Source organism: Protopterus annectens, chromosome 1.part2 (assembly GCF_019279795.1).
Source record: "Protopterus annectens isolate FY-2018-M chromosome 1.part2, PAN1.0, whole genome shotgun sequence".
In the NCBI taxonomy this organism is placed as follows: Eukaryota; Metazoa; Chordata; order Ceratodontiformes; family Protopteridae; genus Protopterus; species Protopterus annectens.
The window spans coordinates 702,815,820-702,830,294 of record NC_056727.1 but is presented as its reverse complement, the minus strand read 5'-3'; the positions used below and the strand labels follow the sequence as shown (position 1 = coordinate 702,830,294).

At 43.2% G+C, this 14,475-nt stretch overlaps 1 protein-coding gene across 3 annotated transcripts in view; it reads right to left on the bottom strand.

Annotated features, from left to right (window-relative positions):
* HEATR5B (HEAT repeat containing 5B) overlaps positions 1 to 14,475 on the bottom strand; it is a 2,176,461-nt gene that overhangs the window by 1,879,861 nt on the left and 282,125 nt on the right. For all 3 annotated transcript variants that reach the window (XM_044058540.1, XM_044058533.1, XM_044058548.1), the window contains exon 6: positions 11,395 to 11,566. In XM_044058540.1, the coding sequence (XP_043914475.1) occupies positions 11,395 to 11,566 (172 nt within the window). The remainder of the gene's footprint in view (positions 1 to 11,394; positions 11,567 to 14,475) is intronic.

The following is a 14,475-nucleotide window of genomic DNA, read 5'->3' as shown; positions in this document are numbered from 1 at the left end:
AAGAGGATCCCCAACAGGGTACTTAGCTGTAGTTGACTTCAACTTTGTAGTCGGAAACCAAAAAGGTAAACAGCCAACCAGCACTCATGCAAAAATGCTTCTGCTTTGGGCTCCACAGCAAGGAAGACTGAGGAAGTGAAGTCGGCTGCCTCCTTTTGTATCGGACGTCCTGACATCCTTTACAACCGATGACAGCCGGTCATATTTACTTACCTTTGGTATTCTGGCCGATCGAGGGCTACCAGGAGCTGGATAACCCATTGGTTAGGACTGCAACAGTGAAATATGCTGAACATTTGAAAAAGGATCTAGCATCTGATTATTAGAATGGATAGCGAATCTTTTCTATTTGTCCCTGTAGCGTTTTCTGGTGGATGGTTTATGGGAGGCCAGAATAATATCGCAGACAGGTGAGGAGAGGGTTTCCTGCCTGTCGATTAATGGAAGTGGAGAAACCAAGCTGTCAGCTTGAGAGTGGATAGATTTGGGGGAGTCAGCCCTTGTGGGTGAGATATTAGGTCCTGACGAGTGTCCACGATCCAAGGAGGTTGCAAAACGTGAGGCCGGAGGAAGGGAAACCACACTTGTCGAGGCCAGAAAGGGGCAATGAGGATCACTTTGCATCTCAACTGAATTGCTTTCTTTAGAAAGAGAGGTATTAAAGGTATCAGAGGATAAGCATAGAGTAGACCCATGGGCCAAACGTGAGTCAAAGTGTCTCTCGGGCAAAGTAGCTGCTGCATTTTTTGTTTGAAGGGGAAGCAAAAAGATCACAGCAAGGCTGACCCCAATGGCTGAAAATTTCTGCCATCAAGTTCGGGTTGAGAGACCACTAGTGCGGATGGAGAATGCATCTGCTCAGCATGTCCGTAATCACGGTGGAGCCCTCCGGGATATGCACTGCAATCAGAAAGCAGTTGGAAGCTATCGCCCAATGCCAAATTCTCATGGCCTCGAGACATAGGGGGTAGGATTTGGTCCCTCCCTTTCGTTTAAGTACCAGAAGACAGACATATTGTCCGACTGGATTGCAACTGTTCCCGACGGAAGGAACGGATGAAGTGCCTGCAAAGCTAACAGCACTGTTCTTAACTCCAGGACATTGATATGCAAGTTGACCTCCAAGCTGGACCACGTGCCTTGGACTATCTTTCACTGGAAATGGCCCCCCACCCTATCAGGGAGGCATCCGTGGTCACCGTGGCGTTGGGTTGGGGAGTCTGGAAGATGCGGCACCAAAGATTTTCATCTGTTCTCATCCACCAGAGGAGATCTTGCTTGTAGGAATTGGTGATGAGGATTTGTGAGTTTAGAGGATGGATACTGGATACCCACTGGGACAAAAGGAGCCATTGTAACAGTCTCATATGCAATCTTGCCATGGGGACAATCGGAATGGCTGCTGCCATAGACCCCAGAGCCTGTAAAACTTCCCTTGCAGACACCTTCCTTCGACAGAGTATCATTTGTACTTGTACACTTAATCTCCGAAGTCTGTGAGGAGAGAGACTTGGCTTGTTTGAGTATTGAATATTGCTCCTATAAATTCCAACTGTTGGGTAGGATGAAGGTTGGATTTTTCCCAGTGTACTGTAATGTCTAGAAACTCTGCCACTGCCAGAGTGTAGTAGAGGGCCATGACCAGTAGGCACTTGTTGGGGGCGGAGAGGAGCCAATCATCTAGATATGGAAACACCTGGAATCCCTTAAGTCTCAGATGAGCTGTTACCACTGCTAGGCATTTCGTGAACACTCTGGGGGCTGTCAAGAGACCAAATGGCAGGGCTCTGAATTGATAATGATCGGTTCTCAGCTGGAAGCGAAGGAGACACCTGGAGCACTTGTCCATTTTGATGTGGTAATACGCATCCCGGAGGTCTATCGAGCATATCCACACACCCTCCTGAAGAAATGGGAAAATGGACTGTGTCATGACCATGCAGAATTTGGTCTGAACTACTGTTTTGTTTAGTTGGCTGAGATCCAAAATGGGTCTCCAGTCCCCAGCCTTTTTTGGCACTAAAAAGAATCTTGAGTAAAAACCAGATCCGCACTGGTCTGGGGGAACTTATTGGACGACTCATTTTATATTTATTTATTTATTCATTTAAATTTGTTGACTGGGAGTGTCTGACTGGACATGGGTCCATTTTCAGTGGAGGGCCGGAGAGAAAAGCTCCACAGTTAAAATATACAGACAGTCGTTACATTGGATTTACATAACAATTAACAATTTGATCAACATAGCAATTAAAAATTACAAACATAGTTACAGATGAAGAACACAGTACATCAGTAGACAACTAGAATCTTTATCATCTGTGAAGTACATAACAGACATTAACAACTGTTACAATAAGAAGTTTCTGCTGTAAAATAAGTAGCTAGGCTTATGAGCATCCAAGCTTGCTATAATCAAGGTAGTTAGTGGGGTGGAAAGAAAGGTGGTGGGTGATATTAGAGGGGGAGTTGCAAGGGCATAGCCAGCATGTTTTTAGGTGCGCTTTTAGTAAAGTTTTGAAGTGGGTGCATGATGGTACAGAGGTAATTGTGGGTTGACACAGCTTCCTTATTTCTGAAGCTGCTTCTACCCTTTGACTGGGTGAAACATTAGGAAGGCATTTTGGAGGTCTTGGGTAAGAGATTAGAGGGATGTAATAACCTCTAGAAATTATTCTCTACACCCATTGATCGTTTGTAATAGAGTGCCAGGCAGCTTGGTGCAGAGAAAACCGAGCCCCGACTGCTTTCAGAGGAAAGCAATCTGGCAGCTCTTCAGGAACGCTGATAAGGATGTCCGGAAAAAAGAATCCCATTGAGTCCTGGTTTCAGGGACCCCCTCTGCCCATAAAGGGGCATCTTCAATTATTGGAACCCCCTCTGCCTCTGGGGGAATCCTCACCACGTGCACTATGGAAAGGGCCTTGAGATTTTTTGTGCCATATTTTTCCACTCCTCTGGTTCCTGGAGAAAGAGCGCTGAGGTTTGGAAAAACATAGGCCAACGGCAGACAAAGTCTTTCCATCCTGCTCGCACCTGGCCAATGTGTCCTTCACTTTAGAACTGAACAAAGCGGATGGTTCGATAGGGGCATTCAGGAAAGAAGACTTGAAGGAGTCCACGAGGTCACAGATGCGCATCCAGGCGTGGCATCTCATGACTACACCTGCACCTACAGCTCTAGCCACCCCTTTGGTTGTGTGGGACAGCAACCTCATGGATGAGTTGGAGATAGACTCTAGGGTAGCAAGCTGAGAAGCAACTTTATCAAGTGCCCAGTCAGAAACTTGACCCACGGGGGTTCTAGAGAGTTCAGAGATGAGATCCCTCTGGATCCTCGTAAAATGTGCCAAATAATTCAGAGACCTGAGAGCAAAGGTCGCTGAAGCAAAAACTCGCTTCACTAATCTGTCCACTGCCTGGGACTCTCTGTTGGGTGGATGGACAGTAGGGCTTTCCTCCGCAAGGTCCTTTTTTGTGGCCGCTACCACCACCATAGCGTCTACTGGTAAGCCTCTAGACCAACAGGGCTGTTCCTCTGGAGGGGAAATTATCTTGTCTGGTCTCCAGGGAATGGCCTCATACGGTATCAGGGTTCTTCCATGCCCGCTGCATGATAAACTGGACTAACCCATCAGCAGGTGGGGTCACCCAAGAAGTAAAAGGCAGAGAGCAGGATGGATTAGAGGGTTTCCAGTCTCCCCTCTGCCTCAAAATCTCCAGGATGTCTCCAAAGGAGACATCGTCACGGGGTGACAGTGGGGACCCTTCCCCATCATCGTAATCCATATCGTCAGTGAGAGACACCTCCAAGGAGTCCATATGTTTTCTCCCAGTGGGAGCATCTGAAGAAGACTCAGAAGGGATGTTATCCTGTACAGGGGTTTCCTGAGGCTTGCACTCTCGGTGTCCCGGGGGAGGTGGTCTATGATAGCTGCAGCTCAAGAGGAGCAGGGGAAAGGTCCAATGTAGGAGGAGTGCTTCCGGAAGCAAGCACCCTCTCCATCACCCGGAAGGCAGGCCTGCCCGAAGAGGAATGGCAGCCCGGAACCGGGGTCACACCCCACTTCGCACGGCCTGCTGCCGGGGACAGAGCCTCAAGCAAAACCGGGATGGCTGTCACCCCCGGATCCGACGATGGAACCAATGAAAAAGTTGGAACCGTACCTGGAGCCGGGGGTTCCACCCCCCAAGCATGAGTGAGGAAGGGGTGGTTCAGAAGGAAATGAAACCCAAAGGGGCCTCAGAGAACGTCAGTGTTGGCGTCGAGGAAAGGATTCCCCCCAAAGACGTCGGAGCGAAGGGCTTCAGAACCGCAAGGTCCAAGGGAGGAGAATATGTGGGGGCAATGGACCCAAAACCCAGAAGTGGGATTGGTTTTAGGAAAATTTGTAATTCCTCTGGCTATCAGTAGCTGATCGAACAGGCGCACCATATCCAATTCGGATAGACTCCTGGTGGACCTTACAGACACTCCTGAAGGGGAGTCAGGTCGGTCCAGAAAAGGGCTAAAGGCTTGTCCTGAGGACAGATCCAAAGACGGGGAGTACTATGGTCCATGGAGCAGGAAAAATTGGCACTGAGGACTCCAGTTTCTAGACAGGCAAAAGGGGGACGATTGCTGCCGAGAAAGGGCTCGGAGCCGAAGGAATAGCTGGAGTGGAAGTCATTATCGGCTCTGAAGAAGTGGTCAGTTCCAATCTCGAAACAGAGATGGGTGACGTCGGTGCCGAGGTACTAGCATGCAATAATGCTGGAGGCGAAATCACAGTTGGAACCGTAGTGGTCAGTGCCGAGAACGGCGCTGACATGGGAGTTATCTAAATATCTGCAGAGACCACAGGAACTGAACCCACAACTGAGGTGGTCGGCGCAGAGGAGGCAATCTTGTGCTCCGTGGAAGACTTGTGGGCCTTATGCTTATGAGGCTTGCCCTTTTACACCAGCTGGTGAAGAGGGTTCAGAATGGGGACGTTTTTTATCCTTTGATGGAGGGGTTGAGCCCCCCCAACGCAGAAAGAGCTTCAGAAAAAGGTGAAGAAAGCAGGTCTTTCAAAATAAGTTTACTTTTTCTTTCATTCAACGTCCGTTGACTGAAAATGACACAAATCTGAAAGGGAGGCTTCACAGATAAGTGGGAAACCCCCAGACAATATACACAATCATCATGCAGGTCACTATAGGGGAGTTTACCTTTGCAGGAAGTGCAATGCTTCAACCCCGTAGTCACTTTCTTTTCAGACATATCTAGTATATCGAATCGACAATCCAAAAAAGGAAAGAGAAAGGAAGGAGAAGAGAAAATACCAACTATGGTATTAAGAATACCAAGAGGGTAAAGAAGGGCGTTTACCAACAATGGTAAGAAGAGGATACCCATGGGTAGAGCTGGGTAAAGATAAGATATAAATGAGTTTTAGGAGAAAAAATTTACAAAATAGAGTAAATTTTGAAAAAATACAACACTTAGCTGGAGAGCTCGGTGAAATGCTGCTATATGGCTGCGTGGCAAATGAGATCTGAGGTAACTGGGAGAAGGGCATTGTGGGTAGCAGCTTAGTTCGAGAGTTTTTGGTGTAAGCGAGCTTGGCATTAGGCCGTCTTAGTTCCGAGGGCTTGGAACCAAGCCCATCAGTGATGAATAGGAAGAGGATTAACAACTTCAGATTATTATATTCATAAACTAGCAGAAAGTATTCTAAGAACTAAGCTAATACAAGAATTGAAAATTTTTTTTTTTTTTGCCAAAAGGGATGACTGCAAGTAGGGGTATAGAAAATAGGAAAGAGGGGGCTGCAATTAACTGGAGAAACCTGACAAATGAACCAAGATATTGGGAGCAAATAACTCAAGCAGGAAACATAGTAGAGTGGGGCGAGGTCAAGTAGACATTTAGATTGCAGGCTAGACATTGCCTTCCCTACCAGGGCTTAATCTCAGAGTAAAGGCAAAGAGAAAGGGATAAGGGGGATTTTAAGTGAAAGATTGACTCTGGTTAAGTTTTTAGCTGAATCAAAAACAGAAGCAGTTGTTAAACGGATAATTAGTAGGGGATATATATAATATAGCATGATACCTTTAATACTCAATCAGAGGAAGTTGGAATCAGAGAAAGTTACAGTACCAATGGCCATAGCTCTTGTAGAAATATCGACTGAATCATACACACATTGTAAACAATGAACAGTGACTTATACAGTACAAGAAACTAAAATTATTAAAAGCAGACTTGTCCTCACAAGAAGAAACTGCAAACAACACATTCCTCATACTTTCACAATTAATCAAAACAAACCTTAACATATCAGTATGACAATTCAAAATTTTGAAAATTGGAGTTGCAGAAGCATATACTTTTTCCTGTACTTATCAATAATCTTGTCACCCTTCCCAGAATAAGCAGGACTGGAATTAACTAAATGTTTAGAAGCAATGGGATTAACTAAAGTTATAGCTACTGGGGCAGGTTTGTCAAGAGTGTATGGAAACTTAAAAGACTGAGGAACTCTATACATCCTGTCTGCCTTTTTAGGGGAGCTGGCTAGTCACCAGGAAAACTGGAGGAAGTAACACACATCCTCCAAAGCTGACAGAACTGGAGAAATATTTAAAGGTTCTGGAAATTCCTTCTGTAACAACTCATAGCATTTTCTGTGGGACTGAGAACCTGCAGTGTTCTCACAATGAAAACATTTAGACATTCTGGAAATAGTCTCAGAGAAAGATAAACCCTTCCACGGAAAATCCGAAACTGAGCTCGACTTTGAGTCTGAATCAGAAATCTGAGAAGAAAACCTTGCATCTGTCCATTCATCTTCCTGTCCAGATTCAGAATATTGAATCTCTTCAGAAAAAGACCCTCTTTCTTTTACCAAAAACTATTTTATAGGAAGGATCAACAGCCTGAATTAAACCCTGTGCCAGACCAGGAAAATACTCCTGTCCAGGGAAATTTGAGAATGAGTAGATATATGTTTAGTTTTCGGTTTCTTTTTGACAGACAAAAACGGGGGCCAGCGGTCTTAATGGCAACAGCAGCTTCCTCGGAGATGGGTATAACATTCTTACAAAAGAAGGAAGCCTTTCCTGTTCCCTCCCCAGGACCAACAAGAGTGGTTTTCCCTTTCTCACTGAGGGTCCCCAACAACTGCAGAGGATGTGGCTAATCCCTGGTCCATAGTGGCTGCACATGCTATACTAGTGAGATCCAGAGGAAAAGATGAGTGGCCTGAGGTACAACTAACGGTCACAGCAGAGTCACCCACCTGCAGCTGAGGCAAACTGCTTGCCTGCTGTGGTGGCAAAAGCTGTTTACTTAAATTTTTCTTTTTGTTGCTTAACAAACAACCGAACATGGGAATGACAGTTCGTTCCATGGCCGAGTCAAAAATTGTGCCTCTTCCCCAGGGAAAACAAGCAGCAAAAGCCAGCAAAGTCTTGTAAAGTAATGTAAAGTCTTTAAAAGTCACATTTTTCACAGAACAGCAGAGTAGAAAAGTACATAAAACACTCTGCCAGTCCCATAAATCAAAATAAACACAATTACTCCACAGAATTTTTTTTTACATACTTTAAAATACTTTTAAATGGGCAGGGAAAAACAGCGTTCCCATTTAAAAGTACAATACAGTCTTGTGACAGTCCATTAAAACACAAACTCCTAGCTTTAAAATAACTTTCCTGAGCAGGAAAGTGTTATCAAACAAACATGTTTTTAAACAGGGAGTTTTTTTTGCCCCCAAAGGAACTAATCTGCCTAGCAAGGGAACAGCCCAAGCCATCCACTGATCCTCAAAAGCCTCAGAAGAGTGTACTCTTCAGAGACAGGAAGGCTCTGTAGGGCTGTCTTTTTATTTAGCTCAGCTTAAGTTAATGGCCTGGGCATCTGGAAAGTGCCCTGAAGCTTTGAAAGCTGGCCAGTTGTAATATCTTTGCAGAATATAATCCACATAGCTTAGGCTACTGCAGCAGTGATCAATATGAAGATCACCTAAATATTTCATCTTATCTTGTTCCCTTAAATATGGTACCGTTGAACCAATTAATGTGTGGGTATATACACAGAAGTGCAGCTTTGGGATTTAATCTGCAATTCTGTATTGAGAACATTTTTAAATATAGTAGTTAAAGGAGATGTCTATCTAGGTTGAGGCCCATTTTCGCAGGAAGCCCAGGATCACTGTCTACTTAATGGAACTGCTCACTGACAAAACAGGTGAACAGGGGCTGACAGAATCAAACTCAGGTTTACAGGGATGAAGCCTGTTAGCCATTTGCAGGCTTAATCTTTGTACAACACTGACCTACTCAAACCTCTAAATACAACAGTACTCTTATGTTCATCATAGTCAATGTTGCAGCACGGATTCTTTGGAAAAATCCCAAAGCCTCCAGTTGAGTGATCAGACAGGAATGTTACCAGGGAAAGCAAGCTCTGCAAGACAGCACAGGCAAATCCAGTTCTTACCCTTGAGATGGACCCAAGGTAGTAGTGCTTGGTGAAGGTGTGGACACATGACCACGTGGCAGCCTCTAAAATGGCTTGCTTGAGCACCTCTTTCAAAAAGGCAGTAGTGGTGGCTTTGTGTCTGGTGGAGTGGGTTCTAACCTTGCCAGGAAGCTGATTTCCTTGCTGAAAGTAACAAGAAAGATCCAGTTTGCAATACATTTAGAAACAGTTTGTTTGCTCACTGGCCTACATTGCTTTCCCTCCGCATCAAAGTACATGCTTCTGCCATCTCAGCCTACCTCCCAGCCTTACGTTTGGGAAGTTGGTCCTGTGGATGTAAAACCTTAAATTGTCTGTGGACATTTAGGGAGTGCAATATCCTCCTTCCCTTATTTTGGGAGTATAAGAACACAGAGAGGTTAATGGCTTTATTTAAAGAAACTTTTGAGTCCATCTTGTATATAAAGGAAGGGCTTGTTTTCAGGGTGATTCTGTCCATGTTGAAGACTAAGAATGGCTCCTGGAACACAAGGCTTTGAAGTTCAGAAACACATCTGGCTAAAAGAAGGGCTACTTTTCAAGTCAATAGCTTAATAGCGGCTGCAGCTGGTGGTTCGCAGGGTGGCATAAGTTAACTACAAAATTCAGGTCCCTTGAGGGGCAGGTTCCCTTCTGGGTGACCTGAGGTATATTATCCCTTTCAGAAACTGTTTCATGTACAGGTGTGACTAAACAGGTGGGGAGGTTGGGATGCAAGCTGAGATGGCAGAAGCATGTACCTTATTGCTAGAATACGATGATAGTCCCATTTTGAAAAAATGAGAGAGGTACTTAAGAACTTCCTTTAGATTTGCTTGAGAACAGAGAATACCTTTGGACTGGCACTACACAGAAAATATTTTCCATTTTGCTTCATATGACTTTCTGGTATTTGCTTTTTCTAGCTTCTTTCAGAATAGAGTAGACAGACTGGGAGTAAGACAGAGTAGATGGAGTCCGTACCCAATCTTCCAAGCTGTTATCTTGAAAGTCCTCAGACTGGGATATAAGACAGACTCCTTGTTCTGGGTTAGAAGGTCCAATGAAGATCAAAAGAAGGGAGAACCAATGTTGCCTTGGCCAGAAGGGAGCAATAAGAATCATTTTGGCCTGTCTGATCCTACCTTTAAAAGGGGTCTTCATTAGATTGTTGAAATCTTCTTTCATGGCTTTTCATCGACCCCTATCCATCGAAACTAACTTCAGTGAACATCAACATTTTTTACAGGGTAAGTAACCAATTGTCCACAACCCCACCAAAACACAATTTGCACTAAAATCAAATCTACCCAAGTGGGGAGGCTTTGCCCCCACACACCCCAATGTGGGGGGATATGCACCCACACCACTCCTAACTATATATACCAACTCTGAGATTGCACTACAGTGGTGAAAAAGGCAAAGTTATGGTGTTGGTCAATTGGTTACTTACCCTGTAAAAAAATGTCAATGTTCGCTGAAGTTAATTTTGATGGGTAGGGGTCAATGAATAAGCCATCGATGAAAGGAGATTTCGACGATCTATTATAGACCCTTCAAAAGCAACCTGGGCATGAGGGGTATTAGTGGAAAGACCAATAAAAAGAGTTCTGTCTACTTCAAGGTGAAGGTGCCCATTCTCCAGGACCCTTTTTGCAGTTCTCAAGCAGAATTTGCTTAACTTTTTTTTCACTTCAACAGAAAACAAAAACAGGTGTATGAGGTCTAGAAAAAATTTCACTTTTCAACATTCATTTGTTGGGTTCCAGAAGAGTTCTGCTTAGGGATTCTATCAGCAGACTGTCATGACCACGGATGTAAGATGCTGGATGTATGTTGTTAAATCGAAAGTACATTTAATTGAAACGTACTACAGCGAACTCACTTTCACGTGGAAAAAACACACACCAAAAACACCTACGAAAATAAAACACTACTCACGTTTATGCAGGGGCCAAGCCCCCTTGCACAAGCCCCCTTGCACCCCTCATGTGGGGGGCTGTGCCCCCCACACCCCCTTACTTTAATATTCTCACTTCGAGATCCCTCCACAGTGGGGGAAAAGGGAATATTCTCTTATCCCCACTGTACCACGATCTAAGCAACAGTTTTCTTAGTTGTACAATCAACAGTACATGTTGATGTACAACTAAATCTATATGCAAACTGCATGTTGTTTTTTTTTTCTTTTTTTTTTGAGTAAGTGCATTTTCTCTAAAATGCACTTTCACGAAAGTGAGTTCCCTCTAGTACATTTTGATTTAACATACTTTCGATGTTCAGACTAGGACCCAAGATGCTATGGGTGTTGCACTGAGCTGCAGGGTAAGCAGTCAGAGAGCCATTACAAGTCAGCATAGGGGTATAAATGTATTCCTCTCATTTGCTTACGTACTACATGACTGGTATTGTCTGTCCAAGATTTGAAGTGGTCCTGGGGACAGCTTGTCTTTGAAAGTTTTCAAAGCCATGATGGCAGCCATCATTTCTTTAAGGTTGATGTGTTGTTTTTGCTTCCTTTATGTTCCAAATCCCTTGGGCTCTAAAGTGCCCCTGATTAGCCTACCATGGCCTACCAGAACTGTAAACATGCACTAAACTAGAACTCCATGTTGAACAATCTGTCACAGCAAGTGTATAACAACATTCCTACTAACTTGTCCCGCCTTGGGGTGAGGAATATATATGCTACGCTACATTCACTTATTTAAACTGTTAAAAAACAAAGACATGTAGAAGTAGTACATTTCTAAATATACTGATTACTGTAATGTATGCAATGATAAACTTTCCTCATTCCCTGTACACTGGAAATAATTACTTTAAGATATACTCCACTTTTTACTTGCATGACTGAGGTGTGATAAGAACAAAGATAAAACATTTATTTTAAATACAGAAAATCAAATGTCCGTCAGAGCAAATACCTGCTGCTTGCTTCGGCATCAAAGCTGTAGCCATAACTGTTCCAAGTAGCTTAGATACAGATACACGCACTCCATAGTTTGAAGCTTCTAGAGCCCTGAAACACAATGTAGAAACATTTTCTAGCTCCGTTGTCCACATGAAGACAGCTTCATTCTGTAGTTCCAGCAAACACTGAAAAAAGTGAAGAACCAAAGTCAATACATACCAACTTGTACATTATGGTCTTTTACAGCAGTACCTGCAAATATTAACAGATGACTTATCAATATGCTTATGCAACTGATGTTTAAAACTATGGTTATAAAACAATTTTCTTTTAATGAAAGTGCTTGAAAACAGAGGTCTTGCAACAGGAAACTTCACTATAGATAATGGCATTATGCAATCATAATAAATACTACATGTAAAAAGTCTCTCAGAGAAAAACATACTTCAGTCAAGGCAAATGTTGGGCAATTTTCTTTCCCCAAGGTGCAGCAACCTCAGAAATTAATTTATTACATAACAGGATCCATGTACTGCGGTGGTGGTGCTGCGGTAGTTGTCGCCTCACAGTAAGACGTTGTCATGTTTGATTCTCAGCTAGAGCGTCTTCTGTGTGGAGACATGCGTGAATGGGCATACCTTTGTTGAAGGTTGTGTGTCAGAGCTGGCAACTCGGCACGTAAAAATCTACTGCCAATCATTAGCGGACCGGAGTTCCGCTGTGGCGACCCCTAACTGGGAAAAGCCGAAAGAGACAACAACATAACAGGATCCATGTAAAATTAGAGTTCAGATTATGCTTTGATATAATTTTTTTCATATACAAACTGAAACTCATCTTGCAGCATTCACACTTGTATTAAAGAAGCACATATAATCTGCATAATCGCAACAACAAGGTGAACTTCCCAGGTGACTATGGTCATAACCAGTAAGCAAGTACTATGCTCTAAAGCAAGGAAGATAGGATGTGAAACGTCCAATATAAAAATCTTTGCTCCGCATCTAATATTACCACTTGTTCTAATGAAAACAGAAGTTATGCACTTACCACAACGTTTGATCAATGTTATCTTCTTCTGTCCATTTCAACTTTTACGTATATCATATTTGACCAGATCCAATGCCAGCAACTCTTAAGACTTTGGATCCAGGGATCAGGCTTCTCCCCCTACTCAAAATACTCCTTCAGCCATAACAGTTCTTCAGATCGAGTTTGCTGTCTTATATAGTGTACTCAACTTATGCTAAACAAGCAAAAAAAAAAAAACTAGAATGGAAATAAGTCAGTCAAGGATCATATGAAAGACAATCCAGACAGGTCCAAAACAAAAAATCAAGAGACAAGGATGGTGACAATTTGGATGGGGGACCAAGGGAGGGAAAGTTGAGATGGATGGAAGATGACAAAACAGATACAGTGTTATGGTAAGGCCATAATGTTCATATCCAGTGCTGTCTATTCTGTCCGTCTCAATTAATGAGAGAGTCTGCAGCTACCACAACCCTGGCAGGACTATGGAAGTATGTTCCAGAGGATGGTGGAGCCAAATGAAGCCCTAAACTGACTGTAGGTCCAGATTATAATAACAGACAAACATATGAACTGTAAACCAAGTAGCAGCAGCACAGACACCATCAATAGGGACTCTAGAAAAAAAAAGCAGAAAAAAAGTGCTACTGCACTAGTTGAATGTGCTTTAGGTTTGCTAGGAAGTAATAGCCCTCTGGCATTATAGACAAACATGATGCGATTAACCAGCCACCTGGACAAAGTTTTCTTGGAGACATTAGAACCTACTTTAGGTTTAGAAAAGGAGACAAAGTTATCAGATTCCTGAAATCCTTAGTGTAATTTAAACAGAAATATAACAGATGATGAACATGCAGCAAATGTAGGAGATATTCACCCTACATCAAGAAGCTGGGGGAAAACACAGGAAGATAAATAGCCTGACTCAAGGCAGTCTCAGAAGTAAACATGGGAAGAAAGGATTAATTTGGAGTGACACTCTATCTTCATGAAAGAACAAACATGGTGATTTACAGGACAAAGCTTGCAGTTCTGAAATCCTCCTTCCTGAGGTAATAGCCACCAAGAAAATGGGTTTTCTAAGAGAGGAAATCATAATCCGTAGTAGCTGCAGTTTCAAAACCAAGTTTTGTCAAGACCTGGGAAAAATAGTAATAATAATATCCCAAGGTGGAACAGGATCCCTTAGAGGCCACAAGAGGAAAGTACCCTTCAAAAAGCCTTAGACAGTTTCAAAGATGCAATAAGTGTATGGCCTTTACCAATATGGAAAATAGCTAACAAGTGAACTTTAATTATGAAGTAGCTATCTCCTGCATGAAAGAGATCTGTAAGAAAATCTAGAATTGATGGCAAATTGCAGAGAAGGGATCCAGACCTTTGGATAAGGCCCATATGGAGAATTTTTTAAATTTATTCTCATAAACTTCCCTTGTGGAAGGCTTCTGAACAATAAGATATAAGTAACACTGGATGAAAGCCTGGAGGTTCTGGCCATGATTTTAAGTGGAGAAACCAAGTAGTCAGCTTCAGGGATTTGATGTCCAGGTGGGAGATTAGATCGGGAAGAGGATCCAACACCCAGTAAGGATACACCAGATGAGGTAATAGGAAGGGAACCATATTTGTCAAGGCTAAAAACGGGACAATGAGAATAACCTTTGCCTTGCACCATTCTGCTTTCTGCAGAAATTTAGCTATAACTGGAGTTGAAGGGTAAGCATAAAGGAGACCAGAGGACCAAGTGTAGACCAGAGCATCCCTTGGGGACTGCCACTCATGGGGAATAAGGGCAAAGCAGCTTCTGTATTTCGTGCTGGATGGGGTTACAAACAGGTTGGAGCAAACTGGATCAGCGACTGAAAATCAAGGAAGCCACTCTCAGATTGGCAGATTACTAGTGTAGCAGAAGAATCAAGCTATTCAATTTATCCTAGGGAAATACAGTGTATTAGCAGACATCCGTTCCTATCAACTGCCAGACCCTCATGGTCTCCCGATATTAATGGTATGAATGGGTTCCTCTTTGTTAAAGTACCACACCACTGACATATTGTCTGTC